Below are 25,160 nucleotides of genomic sequence, written 5' to 3' on the forward strand. Positions count from 1 at the left end.
AGTGAGGCCATGTAAAAATACAAATATCGATATGCATAAGAGAAAGAAAACTAGAAATAATATAAAGTTTAAAACTCATACTTATACAGTTTAACAGCCAACTTTCTTCCCATAATTTTATTTAGAACTAGGCAGAAATATACTGATCTAGAAATGTAGAAATATAGTAGGATCGACTTAGAATTGGAACAGAATTTAGAGGTTTAGCTTAGCCTCCCATTCACGTGGGACCAACACACTTTGCCCCTCACCCCACAATGCTTAACATACAAACTTTCTTCCTGCTTCTGCGTGGACCCCTCTAGGGACAGGCGTTCACTACCTCCCAGGGTAAATTGTTCCATTTTTCAACAAACCATTTCTTTTTAAGGAAAGTTTCCCTCTACTGAATTCCAATCTCCCTCCTTATAATAAATTTTGTTTAAAAATATTATGTAATTCTTTATACACACACACACACACACACACACATATATACACAAAAGTATATATGAAGTGTAAATTTTGAAGCATGAGAATAAAAAGGAATACCCATGGACCTATACCCAACTTAATAACCAGAATATTAATAAATACCTTTGGAATCTACTTTTGTGCTTCTTCTCATCTCTCAACTCTATGTAACTTTTATCTTGAATTTTGTGCTTATCATTCCTGTGCTTGTATTTATTTATTTTGGCAAGGAAGATTGGCCCTGAGCAAACACCTGTGCCAATCTTCCTCTGTTTGGTAGGTGGGACACTGCCACAGCATGGCTTGACCAGCAGTGTGTAGGTGCGCGCCCAGGATCTGAACCTGCAAACCCTGGGCCACCAAAGCGGAGTGCACAAACCTAACCACTACACCATCAGGCCAGCCCCTTTCTCTGCTTTTAAAAATGTTTTCACCACAGAGATGTGTGGACCTAAACAATATATTGATTTGCTTTGTTTGTTTTTGAGCTTCAACATATGGTCTCATTCAATATGTAGTCTTGCATAATTTCATTTTTTCATCCAACCTCATGTTTTTAAGACTCATCCATGGTTTTGCATGCAGCTATACTTCACTCATTTTTTACTGCTATATAGTATTCCATTGGTGAATCTATCACAATCTTATTATTCCATTTTCTCGCAGTGGACATTTGGGTTGTTTCCAGCTTTTATATTACCAACAATGGTGCTATGAACATTTTGTACATTTCTAAGATATTTCTAAGGTATGTAAGTTTCTTTAATACTACACCTAGCAGTGGAATTGATGATTTATACGATATGAGCACATTCAGCTTTACACATAATGACTGTTTTCCAAAGTGATTATAAGAATTTCCACTTACACAGCAGGCAGACATTCACCATTGCTCTATATACTCACCGAGACTTCTTAATTCTCAACAATCTTGTGGGTATAAATGGTATCTTGTTGTGGTCTTAATTTGCATTTTTCAATTATTAATTTAATATGTTTATTGACCGTTTTTAGGTTTCATGCTCTGAAAGTGAAATGTCCACTCATGTCTTCTGTTCATTTTTCTACTGCTTTTTTTTTTCTTATTTATTTATGGAAGCTCTTTACCTACTATGACTATTAGTCTTTTGTTGATTATGTGAATTGCAAATATCTTTTCCCACTTTTCTGGTGGTTTTTACTTTCTCTCCCTGTAATTTCTAACCACTGGTCCCAATTCTACCCTCAGGAACAATATTTTTTCAAGTGTAGCTTTGCTTCCACATGAAAATCTTTCAAATATTTAAAATCAGAAACTGAGGTCAAAGGAGATAATTACTATCCAAGGTATTTTAATTAGTTCAGCCAGGTTTCCTGACTCATATGCGAGAAGAATTTCCTCTACATTATCCTGCAATCAATCCTCTCCTTTCCTCAAAATATTTCCTTCTCTATGCTAAACATCCCCAATTCCTTCAGCTGCTCCTAATTTAAGGAATTTCAAGTTCTTCACTATCCTGGTTGTTCTGTTTTGTCAATATTCTTCTGAAAAGATATAGAACTGAAAATAGTAATCTTCCATTAATTTCCTTCACTTAGACTTTATGTTTTCATGAATGCTGCCAGGGTTCAGATTTCCCTGTTCAGTAACCACGCCACACTGTTGGTTAATAGTGAACTTGTGGTTCACTAAACTCTTTCCTCTTTTACACATTGACAGTTGCCAGGTTTCTTCCACCTGATTTTTTTGAACCCCACCATCCAGCAGAAAGCTAAAAACATGTTATAATCTACTTGAATGATTGTCGTTATCCTTTTACATTGCAAATCTTAAGTGAAAAGAAGGTACCCTAAATATCATAGAGACACAGCAGATGCCCACTTACCTTATACAAATTCAACTATAAACACTTGGCAAAAAAGAAAAAGAGAGAGAGGGAACCAACAAGAAATCTCTTACTCTCTTCCAACCCGAGGCGCACAGACTCCGTGTGCCTCAGAGCGGGGCTGCAGACTGGGGACGGGGCAGGGAAACCAAAATCAAAGAGCAACACAAGGTACCTCTTGAATTTTGAGCTTCTAGGGCTCTGGTCTTGTAAGTTTCAGAGTAATTGAAGGGCTTTTCAGAACAAATTTTAACTTTACCCGATTCTGCCTTCCCATCCCCAAACCCAGTAAGATGACACTTCTGGGAATCTAAACAGCCTCAAGTGCTCTTCCTTAGCAGCTTTGACTGTGAGATGCAGTGCAGTGTGGTGCAGGAAGTGTAGACCTGTCTAAACTGGCCTCTAGCTGTGCGCATCGCTATTCCTCTCACACCTACGTGTAGGCAGGATTGCTGGGAGGACCTGAGATGGTACATGCAGAATGCCCCCAGCAAAGGGTAGCTGTGGTTATCCCCCTGTGGGCTGCACCCCATGCACCCCCACCCCTCAGGCTTTCTGCCTTCAAGTCACTGACAAGCAAAGGGGGCCCAGCAAGTCAGACCAGTGTATAGCCAGGGAACTTAATTGAAAATGGAATATATTTATATAGTGTTATAGACCAACGTTACCTCAATTAAATAAAAAATAATTTAAAAATAAATTTGAGTAAAATTAAATTTAATTAGTTTTTTAAATGTCAAAAAAATAGAAGTAAAAAAGCATAGACTTGGAGTTTCTGGAGCACTGCCTGGGCCCCTACAGGCAGTAGGATCTATGTGAATGCACCAACCTCTCGTCCTTGTTTGTCACAGGAGGTAAAGCGTTCAGGGTGTACAGCACTGAATCTGTGCAGTCGTTAGGCTTGTGCATCACTGGGAGGAAACCAGGAGAAGCCGGAGGGCACACACAGGCGCTGATTCCGCGACGCCCATAGCTGCCTCCCCGGGGAAGAACATCTGATCTGTTCCTTGCAGTTTGCATAGTGATGATCTGATATTTGCATAAATACAGCAGCCACTAGCTATCTGTGGCTATTTTAATTTTTAATTTTATAAAATTAAAACTGGTTCCTTAGTCACACTGGCCACATTTTAAGTGTTCAACAGCCACATGTGGCCAGCGCCTACCTTATAAGACAGAGCAGACACAGACATTTTCATCATCTCAGAGAGCACCACTGGATAGTGCTAAGATCTTACAATCCTGTGAGGTATGTATTTTTATCTGCCCCTTACAGATAAGAAAACTGAGGCTCAGAGAGCTTACATGACCTGCCCAGGATGGTAGTATCAGATCCAGAACAAGAGCCCACATCTTCTGACTCCAAGGTCAAACTGTTTTCCATTTCTTCCCTGTCAGCCATCTATCACTGAAAAAACTGGGGGGGGGGGCCTGAACAGAGGATGTCCTGGGTTTTTAAGAGCACTCATTCTGGTAGTCCTTGGGTCATGTCAGAGAGTCTGAATAGTTACATGGATAGTTGAAGTGAATTCAATCAATTCGACCACATATTGAGAGAAACCTGAATAACGAATCCAGAGAGCTGGTAAGAAGCTCACGGGTTCCACGTCACTCCTTTGGGATACTGTGAACACCTAGTAGCAAACTGCACTTACTTCTTATACTCACTGTAAACAATATTGTGTAATTGGCAGCTTCACTCTGAATAAAAAGTAGGTATTCTCCAGCTTGGGTTTCTGTCATTTTCAAAATGACCATGGAAACAACTCCTCTGAAAAACAAGAAAGAGAACTGGTTATTTTGGAAAACGTGTGAAACTAAAAACATAAAATTTCATACTGACTCAGAAGGCAGGTTGGTGGCTCCTGCATTCCATCTCTGGCGGGCAGGGAGGGCCGCTCTGTGGAGCAGAGAGCTTCTCTCGTGTGCCCAACAGTCAGCCTGAGCCTTGTGAGTTTGACCTTACTGTTAACACGTCCCTCCCTTGACAGCAAGGGAACTCCATTCCAGCACCTTCTCCTCATGCCACCTGAGCCCCTTGGAGAAAAACCTCCCACCCAAAAAGGCCCAGGCTTGGTGGTACGCTCCCATCAGCGGGGCGGACCATTCCCTTCGACCGCAAAGCTCCCTCCACAGTCATATCTGCCCAGTCACCTGGCCACCAGCCTCAGTTCCCCATTTGCTGTACCAGATTACTGTATAAGCAAGACACACTGAGATAAACAACAGTCTGCTTTGTGCCTCTCTCTCTCTAGATGAAAGACTTCGAGCAAAATCTGACACAAGGCATTTTCCTGTGAAGTAATAATTACACTGACATATCACAGAGATGTAAGGAGGAAGACGCCTCAATGTTAGCATTTTTAACTTTTGAGATACTTGGTCAGATAAACTTGGCTAGCGGCATTCTCTGCAAAGAATCAACTTTGATGGCTGTTTGGTGATACTCATTCTCATTAAAGCTTAAAATATTCTCTCGCAGTTTGCTGAGTAATGTTGCATTTAAATTTACACTTTCTGACCTTTAGACCCTTACTAATCAGAGTGCCGTCTTTCTCCAACAGTGTTAGCATCAACTGGGCATTGACAGAGATGCAGAATCTCAGGCCCCATCCAGACCTACTGAATTAGAACCTGCGTTTTACCAAGAAGGCCACGCAACACAATTGCACATTACAGTAGTCGCCCCTTATCCTCGGAAAGTGACTTTGCTCTCCGAGGTTTTCCTTACCTACACTTGACCATGGTCTGAATATATGCAATGGGAAATTCCAGAAGTAAACAATCTGTAAGTTTTAAATTGCACATCATTCTGAGGAGCATGATGAATTCTCGCACCATCCTGCTCCGTCCTGCCTGGGGTGTGAATCATCCCTTTACGTCTTTGTCCAGTGTATCCACGCTGTGTACCCTACCCACCGTTAGTCACTTAGTAGCCTTCTCCAATACCAGATTGATCGTCTCCATATCACAGTGCTTGTGTTCAAGTCGCCCTTATTTTACTTAATAATGGCCCCAAAGTGCAAGAGTAGTGATGCTGACAATTCAGATACACCAAAGAGAAGCCGTAAAGTGCTTCCTTTAATCGAAAAGGTGAAAGTTCTTGACTTAGAGAGGAAAGAAAAAAATCATATGCTGAGGTTGCTAAGATCTACAGTAAATTTTATTTCAGTATATTGTTATAATTGTTCTATTTTATTATTAGTTATTGCTGTTAATTTCTTACTATGTCTAATTTATAAATTAAACTTTATCATAGGTATGTATGTATAGGAAAAAGCATAGTATATATAGGGTTTGGTATTCTCTGTGCTTTCAGGCATCCACTGGGGGTCTTGGAATGTATTCCTGGTGGATAAGGGGGTCTACTGTCTATTAAAGGAGCTCAAGAGTACATGTGCTCACACACCTATAGACGTAAATCAGCAGGGTTAATATTTGATTTGCTTCTGCAATATTTTGGTTATGCGTCTTCTTTCTCTGAACCATTCACTCTCCTAGTACCATCTGTGAACTCTTGGGCATGTCAAACAAAACCCTAAGACAGTTATCAAAGCTTAGGTGTTCACTCTTTCTGGCTATGAGTCCGAGTCCAGATGTAAATTTCTGCAATTCTCTACTGTGAAAAAGTCACTAAAAATGTTTTGGTACTGAGCTGACTAATCCACATAAGACCGATGACTTTGGCTCACAAACTGGGCCGCCTGTCCTAAAGCCAAAAAGCGAACCTCTCATGGAGTGAAAAGAACTCTACTTTTTCACTTTGATTTTTGGTCTCAATCCAAGGAGAACTGTTGTGTTACCAAATTTTAACAAGATTACAAGAACATTTCTTCAAGCCAAAATTCTTAATAGAAGAGCGTCTTGGTTTGAACCCAAGATAAAAGTAACTGAAAAACAGAAGTGAGTAATACTCAAAAGAGGAAAGGAAAATGAATGTGTTCCAAGATTTAGAACCAAACTTCAGAATTATAGTCATTGTCCTGAAAATTACTTACGCATTTGTTTGACCTTAAAGGAACAAATACAGATACTTGGGACAAGTCAGTCACAGAGATGTTCCCTCATACCTCAGTCAAGCAACACGGCACCCCCTTAGGCCATCTGGATGCCACTTACTGCACTGTTCCTGGAAAGACGACGCCTCTCCTACAGCTATGAGGCACCAGAACGCCCCCCGGAATTAGCGAGAACTGGCGGCCTTAGAATCCTTAAGTGGGCATTTGAATGGCCTGTGCCCCTCGCTTCCTGCCCCTATGTGGTCTCAGCGAGAGGACAAGCACAGCAGAGGGCAGCAATCCGCACAGAATTAGATACAGGCCTGGACGTTAATCCACAAATCTTGGCTAAGATATTTTTCTGGATTGTGAGACTCACGTTGTCACACACAGATCAATTTCTTACTGAAATATTTTATGGCAATTCTATTTTTTTTTAATAAATTTTATTGCATTTTATTGCAATTCTGTTCATTGTACTTGAAACTAAATAGATAAAACCAAATGTTCTTTCCCTAGGCAGTTCCCAGAAAGAAGCTTCTTAATCATACTCTAACCAGGGAGCTTCTTGCTACTTTACCTAGAAGGTAATGAAAACTTTCTAACTTTTCAACTTTAAGACAAAATCCAGTTACAAAACAAGACATCTTAAAAATCTCAAATCTTCTTTTCACTATTTGTTTTACATTTTGCCAGCCACTCACTGCTTTCTTAGGCCCCACCTGTGTCTACATATCTATAGATAATTTTTTTAATTCATAGGCTTTATTTTTTAGAGCAATTTTAGATTTATAGAAAAATTGGACAGAAGGTACAGAGAGCTCTCATGTATGCCCTTCCCCCCCCCCCCACACACACACACAGTGTTTTCCCGATTAGTAACATCTTGCACAGGTGTGGTGTATTTGTTGCAATTGATGAACCAATATTGATATTAATTTAAGTCGACGGTTTACATTTTTGCATTGCACATCCTATGGGTTTTGACAAATATATAATGTCATGTATTCATACCCTAACTACATTTTTGGTTCATTATTGCCCTGGAGGTAAGACTCATGATGAACATGGACAGAACTTTGAAAAAAAACCTCCAAATGATGCACATTTTATGGCAATAAAGTATTTCTCCCCAAATCCCGTGGTTGCGCACACACACGCACACACACAAACACATACCCACACTCCTTACCTGTTTTGTAAATCAAAGTGTGGCTGGCAGTTCAGGGAGCTGTGTTTAAAGACCCAGAGACAGGAAATGTTCCCCGGGGTGTTGACCAGCACTTGCAGTGTGATGGAGGCAGATGTGGCCACTTCCACGGTGGCTGCTTTGTAGACTGCCTCTGTGCTCTCAGGCCGCAAGGCACATCCCAGGTCTTCCGGGGATTCTGACACCTACGTTGTAGATGAAACAATGTGAATTTACTGCAAGTGCAGGTTCAACGCATCCTTTTCTTAGCTGGAAATTTTATTAAATATATACATGTTGATATACTGCACATGACACCCAAGCATGTCATAACCCATTGAGAACATACTGCTGACTGAAAAGCCTATTAACAATAATTCTCTAAAGAAAAGATAGATAACATTAGGCTGCATTTCAAAAATGATTTACAGACTGCTATGGGTTGAATTTTGCCCCCCCCCCAAATTCATATGTTGAAATCCTAACCCCCCAGTACCTCAGAATGGGGCCTTATTTGGAGATAGGTAATCAAGTTAAAATGAGGCCATTAGGGTGGGCTCTAATCCCATATAGGTGGCGCCCTTGTAAGAAGGGGAAATTTGGAAAAGACGCACACCGGGAGAACACCATGTGAACATGGAGATGGCCCTCCACAAGCCAAGGAGAAAGCCTGGCACAGATCCTTCCCTCACACCCTCAGAGGCAACAAGCCCTGCCAACATCTAGGTTTCAGGTCTCCAGCCTCCAAAACTGCGAGACAACAAGTTTCCGTTGTTTAAGTCACCCCGTCTGTGACACTTTGTTATGGCAGCTCTAGCAAACTAATATACAGACAGTCATCATAAAATTCATGTTTTTGTGGTTATTGGTATGTAGATAAGAATCTACATCGTAATAGTAAATTGGTATCCATGTTAGAGGAAATTTAAAAACCAAAATATTTTCTGGGCGTATATCCCCATAGACTCATTGCCACCACTGCACTCCTTGCCTGCTTTAAATAATTGAAACATATTGAGAGGAGGGTGTGGTGGCAACTTCTGCTGCTAAACCCCTCACCTCCTGCCCCCTCTGACATGTGGCATAGCACACGCACACAAGTTTCTTCAGACGAAGAGCAGGATCGCTCTTCTGCTACTGATCATAAGCTGTATTTCTGGTTTTACTTGCTCATTTATTCAGTTAGCATCTGATGAGTTCATTTGGTCAACATCTGGTTATTGCTAGACCATCTGCTGCATACCACGGACTAGAAAGAAAAGACACTGATCTTGTCCTTAAAGAGTTTTGAGTCTAGTAGGAAGAAGTAACCAAAACATAAGGTGACATATGATGTGCCCCATAAAAAAGATACAAACTATCTTGAAAGGAGAGTTTAAGTGCTCTGGAACTTCAGAGGAGGGAGAAGTGATTTCCAAGCTGAGATTGTGGGGATGGGGATGCTTTCCTGAAGTCCAGCAATTGAGCTGAATCTTAAAAGATGGGCATAGAATACAGTAAAAAGAAGGAAATAGTTGCAACACATATTACAAAATATTCACAGAAAATATTTGCAATATACTACAAGAAAATATTTGCAATCTATATTACAGGCAAAGAGTTAATATCCTTAATATATATTCTTTTAGATTGAGGGACACAGGACCAAAACACTGTAGAAACATGGGAAAAAGAAATGAATAGGCAATTGACAAAAAAAGATATCAAGAATGGCACTCAAATATATGAGAAAATATTCAAACTCAGTTATAATTAGAAAAACATAAAACAACACTGAGATATCTCTTCTTATCTTTCAACTGGCAAAATTTTAAAGTATAACAACACACTTTGTTGGTGAGGCTGGGAGGAAACAGCTACTCGCATACATTGCTAGCGAATACAAACTGGTGCAACCCTTCTTGAGGGGAATCTGGCAACATCTGATAAAACTACATATGCACTCACCCTTGGAGCTGGGAATCCCAATTCAAGGACTATACCTCCAACAATTAATTGCAGCATCATTTGTAATTGCAAAATATTGAAACCACCTAAAGGCTCCTACACAGGAGAATGGTTGAACAAACTATGGTACATCCACACAATGGAGTACTATGCAGCTGTAAAGAAGAATGAGGACAATCTCTATGAACTGATTTGGAGTGATTTCCTGGATATGCTGTCAAGTGAAGAAAGTTAAGTGCAAAAAGTATCTACTTTCAATTGTGGTACACTTCATGTGAGAAAGAAGTGGGTTAAGAAAATACACATGAGGGCCGGCCCAGTGGTGCAGTGGTTAAGTTGCACATTCTGCTTCTTGGCGGCCTGGGGTTCACCGGTTCGGATCCCGGGTGTGGACATGGCACCGCTTGGCATGCCATGCTGTGGTAGGCATCCCACATGTAAAGCAGAGGAAGATGGGCACGGATGTTAGCTCAGGGCCAGGCTTCCTCAGCAAAAAGAGGAGGACTGACAGTAGTTAGCTCAGGGCTAATCTTCCTCAAAAAAAAAAAAAAGAAAGAAAAAGAAAATACACATGAATCTGCTCATTTTTGCACAAGAAATACAAGAATAATATCAAAAATTTAAAGGGACTGGTTAATTATAGGAGGTAAGTGGGAAAAGGATGGAAACTTGGTAGCAGGGATGAGGAGGGAGTGATACTTTTTTGACTGTATCTTTTTATATAGCTTTGGCTTTTAGGACCATAATCATAGGACACACTCAAAAACTAAATAATTAATTGGGACCGGCCCAGTGGCGTAGTGGTTAAGTTCATGCACCCCACTTTGGCAGCCCAGGGTACACAAGTTCAGATCCTGCGTTTGCACCTACCACTCCTCATCAAGCCATGCTGTGGCAGCATGCCACATAAAATAGAGGAAGACTGGCACAGATCTTGGCTCAGTGACAATATTCCTTAAGCAAAAGGAAGATTGGCAACAGATGTCAGCTCAGGGCTAATCTTCCTCATGAAAAAACAAACAAGAATTAATTAATTAAAACTAAGATATGGGGGAAACTCAAAATGGACTACAAACCAAATGAACTTAATTGTGTTACAAATAAATAACCTAACCATAGTGAAAGGAGTGGGAAAGAAAAGAACTAACCTAAGTAGCTTTGGAAAATAATACTTTGGATACTATAAGGCTAAAGATAAAAAGAATTGCATGCAAATACTGTACTCTAGTTAGTAAATCTTTTTCTCACTGGGATATGGGTTAGCAATTCTGAAACTAGTTTATTTATGGACTAAGATGAATAAATAAGTGAGTTACTATAGATATTGAAAGCCAGATTTCTTACCATCAGAGAGAGAAGCACAAGTAAGGAAAGAGAGAAAGCTACAATGAACACTTTCGTGCTGAATTGAAATCAGAATTATCAGCATGAACTTATGGTGATGATAGATGATAGATAGATAGATGGATGATAGATATAGAGATGAGAGAGAGAGATAAATACAGTGGAAGGGTTGGTTAGTAAACATGAATACATTTCCTAGCTCTGCCTGCTGAAACGGCTTAGAAGAAATGGCATCCCAGTGGCAACAAGCACACTCAAGCCCTCAGATCTTGGTTTCTAAATGCTATTCTCCAAGAAACCAGTGTTCCATGGATAAGTGGTTAACTCCAAGGCTGAGGAAGGAAAAATACAAAACCACCTATGATGTAGTGCCAGAAAGTAAGGAAGTGCTTGAAAAAAGATAGGGACATGCTGAAAGGACCCTGGAGCTGACCTGAAGCAGCTCCCAATGGCCACAGCTGGAAAAATTTGAGCAACAAAATAAAAATGATAGTTTTGGGTTATAACCCATAGAATAAAATAAATAGCTATGAGTCCATACTGATATAAATAAATAACTGAATAAATAAATAAAATGGAGAGAAGGGATAGCTCTTCCTCACAGAGAATTCCAATTAATAAATGTAGAGGGAATCAGGGAAAAATAAAATCACCATTAGGCAAACACCGTAGTAATGATTGTTGAAGGTAAGATCTGCCAATGGATGCTAAAATCAGTTAGCTGAAAATTGGAGGAGAAACAGGATATTTGCATCTCCCCCCAAACACTTGTTAATTACAAAGGAAAAATAGTAACTTTGCAGAGGAGAAACCCAGCACACGCTATCTTAATCTTCAAATAGAAATGACAGATGATGGAAATATTCAGATTTTAAACAATAATTAAGTGGATTGTGAAAACAGTAAAACCATCTTGTTTTGGTTCAGGATATACTGGTAATATAACTAAAGATGTAGTTGCTTGTTTATTAGAGTTACATTGACAAGTTTAGTCTACTCCAGAGTGCTTCGTTATTCACAACAGCCCTGAACTATAGGATTTCTAGAAAGATGTCTCATTGGAGAACTGTGAACTATAGAAGAAATAAAAACCAATTTTTTAAAAAGCTACTGACAACCTAACAACCCACTTTACACTGAAGTGGGAAAATATCCAAAAGGAGTAGCTTCAACTTCAGGAAGGTGAAGGCATGCTACGAAGACAGCTCACACGTGTAGCATTAGGATTCGTTTGCGTTGTCTGTTTCATGCTGTTTAAGAACTGCTGGTTGGGGTTGGCCCCCTGGCTGAGTGCTTGAGTTCGCGAGCTCTGCTTTGGCGGCCCAGGGGTTCACTGGTTCGGATCCTGGGTGCGGACATGGCACCGCTCATCAGGCCATGCTGAGGTGGTGTCCCACATGCCACAACTAGAAGGACTCACAACTAAAATATACAACTATGTACTGGGGGAATTTGGGGATAAAAGCAGAAAAAAAAAAGATTGGCAACAGTTGTTAGCGCAGGTGCCAGTCTTTAAAAAAAAAAGAACTGCTTGGTCTTAATACAATCCTGAATATCACATAAGAAAATAATTCATACTACATGAAAAAGTAATGCAGGGCTCAATGCTAGGAAGCGAGGCCAATCTTCATTAACTTTTTTAAGATTGTGTTTTATAAGAAAACACTTAAAGGCGTGCAGTTATTTTCTTACATTGAAAAGATGCTAAAAGTTTAAAACATATTAGCAAATAATACTAAAATTTTTTGTCCACACTGAAATACTATGTAAGCAAAATGCCTTAATTATTAATAAGCCAACGTGTTATGATACCAATATCTGTTAAAAAATTAAAACCAACCATGCTTCTGGCATAAAAAAAAATCACGTATTAAATTGAAGTTTTATATTCATGTAGAATATTGTTATTAAAACCTATTTCACACTGTTTTTAAATGTTGAGAATATTTTCAATATCTCTGATTTTTTTTGGGGGGGGGGCGCTGGTCCAAGGCACCGTGTCATGTGTTTATGTATTATACTTAGTAAAAGAAAACAGAATGACTATATATTTGTACAAATCCTAAACTGGAAACGTCCACAGAATTGGCTAATTTATGTTTACTTTTTGTTGTATGTAGACTTCTAATATTTTCAGTTCTCTATCATTTAAGTTTCCTGTATTTGAGTAAATAGCTAGGTTCTGTTAGATGAGTAGCATGAAGGAGAAGAGTAAAGAAAAACAAGTTGGAACTCGAAGGAGTTAGAGGCAGATTTGGGAGCAATTTGTATGTCAGTTTAAGTAATGGGAAGTCACTGTAGGTTCCAAGCCAGGCAGTAAAGGATGTAGCTGTGCCTCGGGAAGAATAGTCAGGCAGCCCTATGTGAGATGAACTTATGATATTATTGTGATTATGAACTAGTTAATGAGGGCTTGAACTAGGGAAGTGGCAGTGAGACTAGAGAATATAAGGTGATTACATGAGAACTATTAAAGGTGAAATTGACAAGACTTGGTAACTGACCGAGTATGAAGACAAGGGAGAGGAAGTAGTCCAAAATGACACTGAGATGTGGCTTTCAAGCCTGGGAACTAGACAGGGCCATAAATAGAAATTAATTCCTGCAAGAATAGGAGCAGGTTTGGGGAAATAGAAATGAAATAAATTACATAGGTGTATTTCAATGAGCAAATGGAAAATCTATTTATCTATATCCAGGAGGCAGTTGGAAGTTAGAGACTCAGGTTTGAGAGAGAAGGCTGGATTCTCTTGAAGGAGAAAGGGAAACTCTGTTACTTATTCATGCTGAGTACCAGTGTCCTTCCTGAATCCAAACCCAAAGAGAACATGACTCTTGATGGAATGGCGTGCCAGGTAGCAAGGGGTATAAAGGCCCGTCTGCACCAGATATGAGGACATAATATACTTAAATACAGAAAAAGAAAAGCCCACATTGCCATGGTAGGTCTCAGTAGCTTACACAGTATGGTCTCTAGAGAAAATAGCTAAAGTTGTAATTTTAATATTACTTTACCGTGGGATATGATGATGATATCCCCACTGAGGAGTCATTGTTCTTGTGATTGATTAAAACGCACTTGATCACAGGCAGATCTTGATTTGTAATAGTCTCAAATATCATTGTTGAAAAAACAACTGTAAAACAAAACAAAGACAATGATGTTGATACATGTACACCTTAAAAAGGAAATATGGATTCATCTTACAACAAAACAAAGTGTAATCAAGGAAAAGTGGCCGACAGGAAAGTATGTGGGAAATATAATTTCATAAAAGGCAAGTCTTACTATAAGTCAGGAGCAGAAATACTTAGAGCAGTGCTGTCCAATAGAACATTCTGCAGTGATGGAAATATTCGTAATCTGTGCTGTCCAGTACAGTAGTCATTAGCTACACGTGGCTATTAAGTGTTTGAAATGAGGCTGGTGCATCTGAGAAACTGATTATTTGTATACAGGCCACTTTTTCTTCTTTATGGATGCCTGTACAATCTTTTCTTTGTGCACTAAAATTTTCAAAATTATGTGTAGTGTTGAGAGTCTATTTTCATCCACTGTGCCGGATATTCAATTCGTCTTTTCAATCTGGAAACTCATGTTTTTCTCTTTGGAGAAGTTTTCTTGAATTATTTGATTCCTTCTCTCTCCTTCACTTTGTGTTCTCCTATTTTTTGGATGTTTTTCCTAAATGACTGATGATGCTTGACAGTCTGCTCATATATAACATAAAAATGAAACATGACATGTTCATCGTAAGCTCTGTGCACATGGTTTGACCTGCTGCCCGATCTTCTCTGTATGGTTGTCTTTAGGTTTTCTCACGAGCTGGTCAGATTCCCCAGAGAAGAGTTTTGTCACTCTTGGCTGCTGCCCATGTTCTGGGAGCTGGTGCTGGCAATTTACACTCTTCTGGGTATAAGATTTCCCCAAAATTCCCGCAGTGGAAACCACGCTGCTTCTCAGCTTTCTCAACGTCCACCTTATGATTCTCCTTTCTTCATGTGCTTTATAGCTCTCAAAATTTTATTTTCTCCCCTCCATCATCTTTGTCCGTATATGTTTATGTCTTTAAAAACATTATTTTACTGTCATTTTAGTGCACTATTGGTAGACAGGAGGTAAATGGCTATGTTCAACCATTTTTGTATCTTGTAATCTGCTTAAAAATCTCAGCATTGCACCTATGGGAACCACACAGTAAGACACATTCACTGGTTTGTTTTAACTGTCTTTCTTATTTTATTCTTTATTAAAGAAGCCACACTATACCAATACAAGTGGAACTATAAGTGAAAATTCATTCTAAATCCTGACACCCTAACAAATAAACCATTTTCATTTCTCTAGAACCTTTCCCATCTGTAAACATAGTTTTCAACTAATTGTATTGACAGAGTAGAAATCACGTTATATTTTATATTCTGATTTTTTTTTTGGTTGAGGAAGACCAGCCCTGAGCTGACATCTGTTGTCAATCTTCCTCTTTTTGCTTGAGGAAGATTGTTGCTGAGCTAACATCTGTGCCAATCTTCCTCTGTTTTGTATATGGGATGCTGCCACAGCACGGCTTGATGAGGGGTATGTAGGCCCATACCCCGGATCCGAACCCGAGAAGCCCAGCTGCCAAAGTAGAGTGGGTGAACTTAACCACTATGCTGCTGGGCCAGCCCCTATTCTGATTTTGAGCATAATACCTCATAAGCATTTCTTATGATACTACATATAATTGTTTTGCATTCTTTTTGTGGACATAACAAAAATGACCTAATCATTCCCTTGCTATTACACATTTTATATTTTTTCCCCTGCCATTTAAAATACTTCACACTGAGCCTTTCATTTTTAAAATATTATTTCCTTAGTATAAATTTCTGGAAGTGAAATTAGTGGATCAAAGAATATAAACATATTTAAAAGGTTTTTGATATGATTGTCATTTCGTTTTGCAGAGATGCTATACCATTTTATGTCACCACGTGTAGGGTGAGAATGTAATAATTTTACTACAACCTCATCAGCATTTAGTTATTACGTATTTTTTATTTTCCTTAACATAGCCCCCAGTCTTCTAAAGGAAACTAAATGAGCACAACTGCAAGGGCAAGGGAAGAGAAAAACAAGTAAGATTAAAGAGAATTTAAGAACCTTTCCTGCCCTATTCCCTAATGGTTTTTTTCTCCCTACTCTTTTTTTAAAGTTTTACTCAGTATAATTAACGTAGAATAGGTTTAACATATTTAAAGTACATCATTTGATAAGTTTTGACATAAATACATATATATCTGTAAAACCAACACCACTGTCAAGATAGTGAATTTATCCATCACCCCCAAAAGTTTCCACATGCCCCTTGGCAATCCCTCCTTCCTGGCTGCCCCACTCCTGCATGCCAAGCAACCTCTGATCTCCTTGCTGTCACTATAGATTAGTTTGAAGTTTCTAGAATTCCATACAAGTGGAATCATACAGTATGAACTTTTTCTTTTTTTGTCCAGCTTCTTTCATTGTATTTTTTCTTTTTGTGAGCTTCATCCACATTACAGTATATATCAGTAGTTCACTCCTTTTAATTGCTCAGTAGCAGTCTATTATACAGATGTAACACAATATTTTAATTCATTCGTCTGTTAACAGAATTTGGATTGTTTCTACTTTGGGGCTCTTACAAATAAAGCTGCTTTGAACATTTGTATTCAGGTCTTGGTAGGGACATATGCTTTCATTTTTCTTGAGTAAATACCAAGGAGTGGAACACCTAGGTCATAAGGGAGGTGTCTGTGTAACTTTTTACGAAAGTGCCAAATTGTTCTCCAAAGAGGTTGTATAATTTTATATTCCTATTGTCAGTGTATGGGAATTCCAGCTGTGCCACATCCTCACCAACACTTGGTATGATGAGAATTTTTAATTTTAGCCATTCTAATAGGTGTATTATATCTCACTGTGGTTTTAATTTGCATTTTCCTACTAATGATGTTGAGTATCCTTTCAGATGCTATTTGACATCCTGTATATTCGTCGGTACTGTGTCTGTTCATATCTTTTGCCCCAAACAAGTCTTTTTAAATTGAGTTGTTTCTTTTCTTTTCTTTTCTTGCTGGGAATGAGCTGGAGATGAGCTGACATCTCCCTTTTTTTTTTTCTCCCCAAAGCCCAATTACATAGTTGTATATTCTAGTTGAAAGTCCTTCTAGTTCTTCCATGTGAGCCACCACCACAGCATGGCTATTGACAGACAAGTGGTGTGATTCCATGCCCAGGAACCACACATGGTCCCCTAAAGAGGAGCACCCCAAACTTTAACCACTAGGCCATCAGGCTGGTTCTTGTTTATTTTCTTATTATTAAGTTTTGAGAGTTTTTTCCCCTGAGTTTTACTGAGATGTGGTCAACATATAATATTGTATAAAGTTAAGGTATACAACATAATGATTTGATATATGTAGATATTGAAACTTGATTACCAAAATAAGTTTAGCTAACATTCATCACCTCACAAAGTCACAAATTTTTTTCTTGTGATGAGAACTTTTAAGATCTGCTCTCTAAGCAACTTTCAAATATACAATAGAGTACTGGTAACTATAGTCACCGTATTGTACATCATATCCGCAGAACTTATTTATCTTTTCACTGGAAGTTTGCACCTTTTGACTACCTTCACCCACTTCTCCCACCTGCTACCCCTACCTCTGGCATCCAGCAATGTCTTCTCTGTTTCTATGAGTTCATTTTTCTCAGATTCCACATATAAGTGAGATCATAAAGTATTTGTCTTTCTCTATCTGACATTTCACTTAGCATAATGCCCTCAAGGTCCATCCATGTTGTCACAAATGGCAGGATTTCTTTCTTTTTTTATGGCTGAAAAATATTCCATTGTATATACACACATCACATTTTCTTTATCCATTCATCCATTAATGAACACTCAAGTTGTTTCCATGTCTTGACTACCAGAAGTAATGCTGCAATGAATACAGGTGTGTAGATATCTCTTCAAGATGGTGATTTTGTTGCCTTCAGATATATACCCAGAAGTAGAATTGCTAGATCATATGGTAGTTCTATTTTTAGTTTTTTGAGGAACCGCTATACTGTTTTCCATAGCAGCTGCATCAGTTTACATTCCCACCAACAGCACACGAGAGTTCCCTTTTCTCCACATCCTCGCCAAAACTTGTTTCTTGTCTTTTTGATAATAGGTGTGAGGTAATATCTCATTGTGGTTTTGATTTTCATTTCCCTAATGATTAGTGATGTTGAGCATCTTTTCATTACCTGTTGGCAATTTGTGTGTCTTCTTTGGAAAAACGCTTATTCACTTCCTCTCTCCATTTTTTAAACTGGATCGTTTTTTTTTTCTACTGAGTTGTTTAAGTTCTTTATATATTTTGGATATTAATCCCTTATCAGATATATGATTTGCAAATGTTTTCTCCCATTTTGTAAGTTACCTTTTCATTTTGCTGATGGTTTCCTTTGCTATGGAAAAGCTTTGTAGTTTGATGTAATCCCACTTGTTTATTTTTGCTCTTGTTGCCTTTGTTTTTGATGTCAAAAACCAAAAAAGACCAATGTGAAGGAGCTTATCCCCTATCTTTTCTTCTAGGATTTTTATGGTTTCAGGTCTTACATTCAAATCTTTAACTCATTTTGAGTCTATTTTTGTGTATGGTGTAAAATGGGGGTCCAGTTTCATTCTTTTGCATGTGGCTGTCCAGTTTTCCCAACACCATTTATTGAAGAGACTATCATTTCCCCATTGTATAAACTTGACCACTTTGTCATAAATTAACCATATGTGCATGGGTTTATTGCTGGGCTCTCTATTCTGTTCCACTGACCTATGTGTCTGTTTTTATGCCAATATCTTACTGTTTTGATTACTGTAGCTTTGTAATACTGTTTAAAATCAGGAAGTGTGATATCTCCCATTTAGTTCTTCTTTCTCAATATTACTTTGGCTATTTAGGGTCTTTTGTGGTTCTGTATAAATTTTAGAATTGTTTTTTCTATTTCTGTGAAAAATGTCATTGGAATTTTGATAGAGATTGCATTGAATCTGTAGATTGCCTTGATAGTATGGATATTTTAATAATATTAATTCTTCCAGTCCATGAGCACAGAAATTCCATTTATTTGAGTCTTAGTCAATTACTTTCATGAATGTCTTATACTTTTCACTATACAGATTTTTTCACCTCCTTGGTTATATTTATTCGCACCTATTTTATTCTTTGTGTGTGTGTGTGTGTATGAGGAACATTGGCCCTGAGCTAACATCTTTTGCCAATATTCCTCTATTTTGTATGTGGGATGCCACCACAGCATGGTTTGATGAGCAGTGTGTAGGTCCATGCCTGAGATCTGAACCTGTGAACCCCAGGCTGCCAAAGCAGAGCACACGAACTTAACGACTATGCAACTGAGCCTGCCCTGGTATTTTATTCTTTGTGATTCAATTGTAAATGGGATTGTTTTCTAAATTTCTCTGATAGTTTGTTGTTAGTGTAGAGAACTACGACTAATTTTTGTATATTGATTTTATATCCCACAACTTTATTGAATTTGTTGATTAGTTCTAACAGTTTTTTGGTGGAGTCTTTAGGGTTTTCTATATATAATGTCATGTCACCTGCAAATAGAGTCAGTTTTACTTCTTTCTTTCTAATTTGGATGCCTTTTATTTCTTTTTCTTGCCTAATTGCTCTGGCTAGGACTTCCAGTACTATGTTGAATAAAAGTGGCAATAGAGGGCATCCTTATCTTGTTGCTAATCTTAGAAAAAAAGCTCTCAGCTTTTCACCATTGAATATGATGTTAGCTATGGGCTTGTCACACATGGCCTTTATTATGTTGAAGTACATTCCCTCTATAATCATTTTGTTGAAAGCTTTTTATCATAAATGGATATTGAATTTTGTCAAATGCTTTTTCTGCATCTATTGAGATGATCATATGATTTTTATCCTTCATTTTGTTAATGTTGTATGTCACATTAATTGATTTGTGGATGTTGAACCATCCTTGCATCCCTGGAATAAATCCCACTTGATCATAGTGTATGATCCTTTTAATATATTGTTGAATTTAGATTGCTGATATTTTGTTGAGGATTTTTGCATCTATGTTCATCAAGGATATTGGCCCTGATAATTTTCTTTTCTTGTGGTGTCCCTGTCGAGTTTTGATATCAGGGTAATGCTGGCCTCATAAAACAAGTCTGGAAGCATTCCTTCCTCTTATATTTTTTGGAAGACTTTGAGAAGGATTAGCATTAATTCTTCTTTAAATGTCTGGTAGAATTCAATAGAGAAGCCATCTGATCCCTGGATTTTCTTTGTTGGGAGATTTTTCATTACTGATTCAATTTCCTTATTAGTAATTCGGTTCAAGTTTTCTGTTTCTTCATGATTCAGTCTTGGTAGGTTGTATGATATTAGAAGGTTATCCATTTCTTCTAGGTTGTCCAATCTGTTGCCATATAATTCTTCAGAGAAGTCTCTTATGATCTTTTGTATTTCTGTGGTATCAGTCATAATGTCTCCTTTTGCATTTCTAATTTTATTTGAGTCCTCTCTCTTTTTATTGATAAGTCTAGTCAAAGGCTTGTCTATTTTGTTTGTCTTTTCAAAAAACCACTTCTTAGTCTCATTGATCTTTTATATTGTTTTTTTAGCCTCTATTTCATTTATTTCTACTGATCTTTGTTATTTCCTTCCTTCTGCTAACTTTGAGCTTAGGCTTTTTTTCTGGTATAGTTATGTATTTGAGCTCTTTACTTTTTCTTATTACAGATATTTATTGCTATGAACGTTCTTAGAACTGCTTTTGCTGCTTCCTCTAAGTTTTAGTATGCTGTATTTCCATTTTCATTTGTCTCGAGATACTTTTTATTTCTCTTTTGATTTCCTTTTTGATCCATTGGTTGTTCAGTACCACATTGTACCTTCACATATTTTTGAACTTTCCACTTTTCTTCTTGTAATTGATTTCCATTTTTATACCATTGTGGACAGAAAAGATGCTTGATATGATTGAAATTGTCTTAAGTCTTATTAAGACTTGCTTTGTGTCCTCATGAATAATCTATCCTGGAGAATGTTCCATGTGAGCTTGAGAAGAACGTGTATGCCACTACTGTTAGATGGAATGTTCTGTAAATGCCTCTTAAGTCCACTAGGTTTAACATGTAGTTTAAGTCCAATGTTTCCTTATTGATTTTATGTCTGGGTGATCTATCCTTTGTTGAAAGTGGGGTATTGAGGTCCCCTACTATTATTGTATTGTTGTCTATTTCTCCCTTCAAGTCTGTTAATTTTCACTTTGTATATTTAGGTGCTCCTATGTTTGGTGCATGAATATTTACAAATGTTGGATCCTCTTATTGGATGACCCCTTCATCATTATATAATGTTCTTGTCTCTTATTACGGTCTTTAACTTAAAGTCTATTTTGTCTGTTATAAGTGTAGCTACCCCTGCTTTCTTTTGGCTTCTATTTGCATGGAATATCTTTTTCCATGCCTTTACTTTCAGTCTGTGTGTGTCCTTAAAGCTGAGTGAGTCTCTTGTAGGCAGAATATAGTTGGGTCTCGGTTTTTCATCCATTTAGTCACTCTATGTCTTTTGATTGGAAAATTTACTTCATTTATATTTAAAGTAATTATTCACAGGTATAGGCTTATTATTGCCATTTTGTTAATTGTTTTCTGGCTATTTTGTAATTCCTATGATCTTTTCTTCTTCTCTTTGTCAATTTGATAATTTTCTATAATGTATGAAAAGACTCCTTTCTCTTTACCTTTTTTATTGTTTATAGGTTTTTGCTTTGTGCTTACTGAGGCTTATAAAAAAATCTTATATTTATTACAATACATTTTAAGCTAAAAACAACTTAAGTTCAAATTCATACTAAAGCTCTACATTTTTCTTCTCCCACACACACATTTTATGATTTTGAAGTAACAATTTACATTTTTTTATCTTGTGTATCCATTAATAAACTATTGTACTTATAGTTATTTTTACTACTTTTGTCTTTTACTCTTCACACTACATTTATAAATGATTTAACCACCACCATTACAGTGTTAAAATATTCTGAATTTAACTATATATTTACTTTTACCAGTGAGATTTATGTATTCATATGTTTTCCTGTTACTAGTTAGTGTCCTTTTGTTTCAGCTTAAAGAAGTCCCTTCAGCATTTCTTATAAAGCCAGTCTAGTGGTAATGAACTCTTTCAGTGTTTGCTCATCTAGAAAACTCTTTATCTCTCTTTCAATTCTGTTCTTCATCTCCAGCATTTCTGTTTGTTGTTTTTAGAGATTCACTCTCTTTTGTGAAGAATTCCTTCTGCTCATTGATTTTATTCCTGAGTTAACTGAACTGTCTGTGTCTTCTTGTAACTAGTTGAGTTTCTTTAAGACAACTATTTGGAATTCTCTGTCTTTTAGACTGTAAATTTCTGTGACTTCAGGATTGGTTTCTTGAGACTTGTCATTTTCCTCCTTCTCTGGAGTATTAACAGTATTTCTTCATGGAGTTTGATGGAGTGGATGTTTGCTGGTGCATAGTGGTAGTATCTGGTCACAGATTCCCCTGCCACCATTGGTTGAGGGGGGAAGGAGCTGTGTTTTCTGACCCTACCAAGTCCGATGGAAGTTGTGCCCATCTGTTGGAAGTTGTGCTGACAGGGTCTATCTGCATTTGCCTGTTGGCCACCACTGCTTCATACACACAGATGCAGGTGCTCTGGCAGAGAGCTGCTGCCCTGGCTGGCTGGCCAAGCTGGTGTGCCAGGTGGGAAGGGAGAGGCGCTTTCTTTTGTGTGTGTGATCCTGTGTGATCCTGCTCTGTATTCACTGGCAGCCTACCTGGGCAGCTCGGCTTGGTGGGGGTCCCCTCCTGGTGTCTGAGTCATCTTGGCGTGGAGCGTTCCCATGGGCTGGGAAGCAACTCCGAGAGCGAAAGTATTCCCATGGAGGCCTGACTGTTCCCTCGTCTCCCCTCAGAGTCCTGTGCCAACTGCTGTGAGAGGTCCTGTGCCCTAGATAACTGCCGCTGGGGAGAGGGAGGAAACCCACTTACCTCTTTCCACTGCTTCCTGGGGATCCAGACCCCCACCTTCATATGTATGGCTGCATGGATCTCTCAAACATCCTATTGTGCTGTATGAATTTAGTCTGTTGGTTAATAATGTCCTTTTCATCATATCTTACAGGGGAGAGACTAAGGGAACAGCTCACTCTGCCATGATGCTGACGTCACCTCTCTCTTTCAATTCTGAAGAACAGTTTGCCAGGTAGAATACTCTTGGTTAGTAGTTTTCTCTTTCAGCACTTTAAATATATGTCACTCCCTTCTGACCTGCAAAGTTTCTGTTGAAAAATTTGTTGATAGCAATATAGAAATTTCCTTGTACGTAATAAGTTGTTTTTCTCTTGCTGCTTTTAATTTTTCTCTTTGTCTTTAACTCTTGACAGTTTAATTATAATGAAGCTTGGTGTAGGTCTCTTTGGATTCTTCTTATTTGGAACTCTCTGAACTTCCTGGATCTGGATGTCCATTTCTTTCCCCAGGTTAGGGAATTTTTCAGTCATTATGTCTTTTAATAAGCTTTCTGCCCCTTTGTCTTTCTCTTCTCCTTCTGGGACACCTATAATGCAAATATTGGTCTGCTTGATGGTGTCCCATAAGTCCCCTATGATATCTTCACTCTTTTTCATTTTTTTTTCTTTTTGTCCCTCTGATTGGATCAATTCCACTGCTTTGTCTTTAAGTTCAATGACTCTTTCTTCCACTTCACCTAGTCTTTTGTTGAACCCCTCTTTTGACTTTTTCAGTACAATTACCATCTTCTTCAACTTGGTGATTTCTCCTTAGTACTTTCTTCAGTCTTCTCTTTGTTGAAATTCTCAGTTTATTCATTCATTGTTCTCCTGACCTCAGTGAGCATCTTTCTGACCATTATTTTGATTTTTTTTTTCTTTTTTTGGTGAGGAAGATTGGCCTGGAGCTAACACCTGTTGCCAATCTTCCTCATTTTGCTTGAGGAAGATTGTCCCTGAGCTAACATCTGCACCCATATTCCTCTATTTTGTATGTGGGGTGCCACCACAGCATGGCTTGATGAGCAGTGTGTAGGTCTGCAACAATGATCTGAACTCATGAACCCCGGGTCAGCAAAGCACAGCACATGAACTTAACCACTATGCTACTGGGCTGGTCCCTACAGGTAAATCACTTAACTTTGATTAATTAACGTGGTTTTTCCCCCTCCTTCTTCCCAAAGTTCCCCCCCCACCACCAAGTGCATCATTGTATATTCTAGTTATGAGTGTCTCTGGTTGTGCTATGTGGGATGCCGCCTCAGCATGGCCTGATGATCAATGCCATGTCCGCGCCCAGGATCCAAACTGGCAAAACCCTGGGCCGCTGAAGTGGAGCGCACGAACTTAACCACTTGGCCACAGGGCCAGCCCCATAATTAAGGTTTGATTTTGGAGTTTTCTCTTGTTCTTTTGTTTGGAACATATTCCTTTGTTTCTCCATTCTCCTTGACTTTCTGTGTTGGTTTCTGTGCATTAGATAAAACAGCCACCTCTCCCAGTCTTCACAGAGTGGTCTCATGTAGGAGATGAATCTTATTGTTCAGCCCAGGCTCAGGTCTTGGCTATCTCTCAAACCTTTGAGATTGCCCAAGCCATTTCTTTGTTCTTATTGGCTCCCAGTAGTGAGGGTGTGCCAGGACCTGTCAGTGCCTCAGAAGGGAAGATCTCAGTCAGCATCTAGATACAGAGTGATTGGAAGCTGGACCCTCAGGGAGTAGCTTTACAGTATGCAAATAGACCTCTTTCACGGAAACATGGGAGCTAGGGACTTCTGTCTTCTCCCTCTGCACTGAGCCCTGGTGGGTAGCCAATTAAGAACTGTTTCTTTGTTTGCTACAGTCCTACAGGATCCACAAATGCAAGTCCTGCTGGCCTCCAGAGCTAGACAATCAAGAGGTGTGTCCTCTGAGTGGCAGCCACAAAAGCCAGGGCTCCAGACATGTGCACAGGCTCCTTTCAGGGAGATGGTGACAGAGGGAAAATGTGGAGATGCTGCTTGCCAGCCTCCCCAGTCTTGGGCAGGATCACAGTCAGCTCCTAGATGCATGCTAAATTAGGAGCCTGACCCCCAGGCTGCAAATATGCCTCTTTAAGAGAAAGACTGAGAGATGGGTGTTTCTGTCTGTTACCTCAGCACTGAGAGCTGGAGGTATAGCCTCAGTGAGTCCTTGCAAGCCCATTAAGAACTGTTTCTTTCCTATAATCTGGTGTGCTTTGTAGACACGAGACCCATTGGTTTTCAG

General features: G+C 38.6%; 1 protein-coding gene across 3 annotated transcripts in view; it reads right to left on the reverse strand.

The window, feature by feature from the left end:
• FLT3 (fms related receptor tyrosine kinase 3) overlaps positions 1-25,160 on the reverse strand; it is a 120,587-nt gene that overhangs the window by 38,346 nt on the left and 57,081 nt on the right. For 2 of the 3 annotated variants that reach the window (XM_070520450.1, XM_070520449.1), the window contains exons 2-4: positions 13,812-13,933; positions 7,509-7,711; positions 3,974-4,089 (exon numbers count right to left, since the gene is read on the reverse strand). In XM_070520450.1, the coding sequence (XP_070376551.1) occupies positions 3,974-4,089; positions 7,509-7,711; positions 13,812-13,919 (427 nt within the window). In that variant the 5' untranslated portion in view covers positions 13,920-13,933. Of the gene's footprint in view, positions 1-3,973; positions 4,090-7,508; positions 7,712-13,811; positions 13,934-25,160 lie in introns of those variants that run through there. The other variant, XM_070520451.1, reaches the window with a different exon arrangement.

This window comes from Equus asinus, chromosome 11 (assembly GCF_041296235.1).
Source record: "Equus asinus isolate D_3611 breed Donkey chromosome 11, EquAss-T2T_v2, whole genome shotgun sequence".
In the NCBI taxonomy this organism is placed as follows: domain Eukaryota; kingdom Metazoa; phylum Chordata; class Mammalia; order Perissodactyla; family Equidae; genus Equus; species Equus asinus.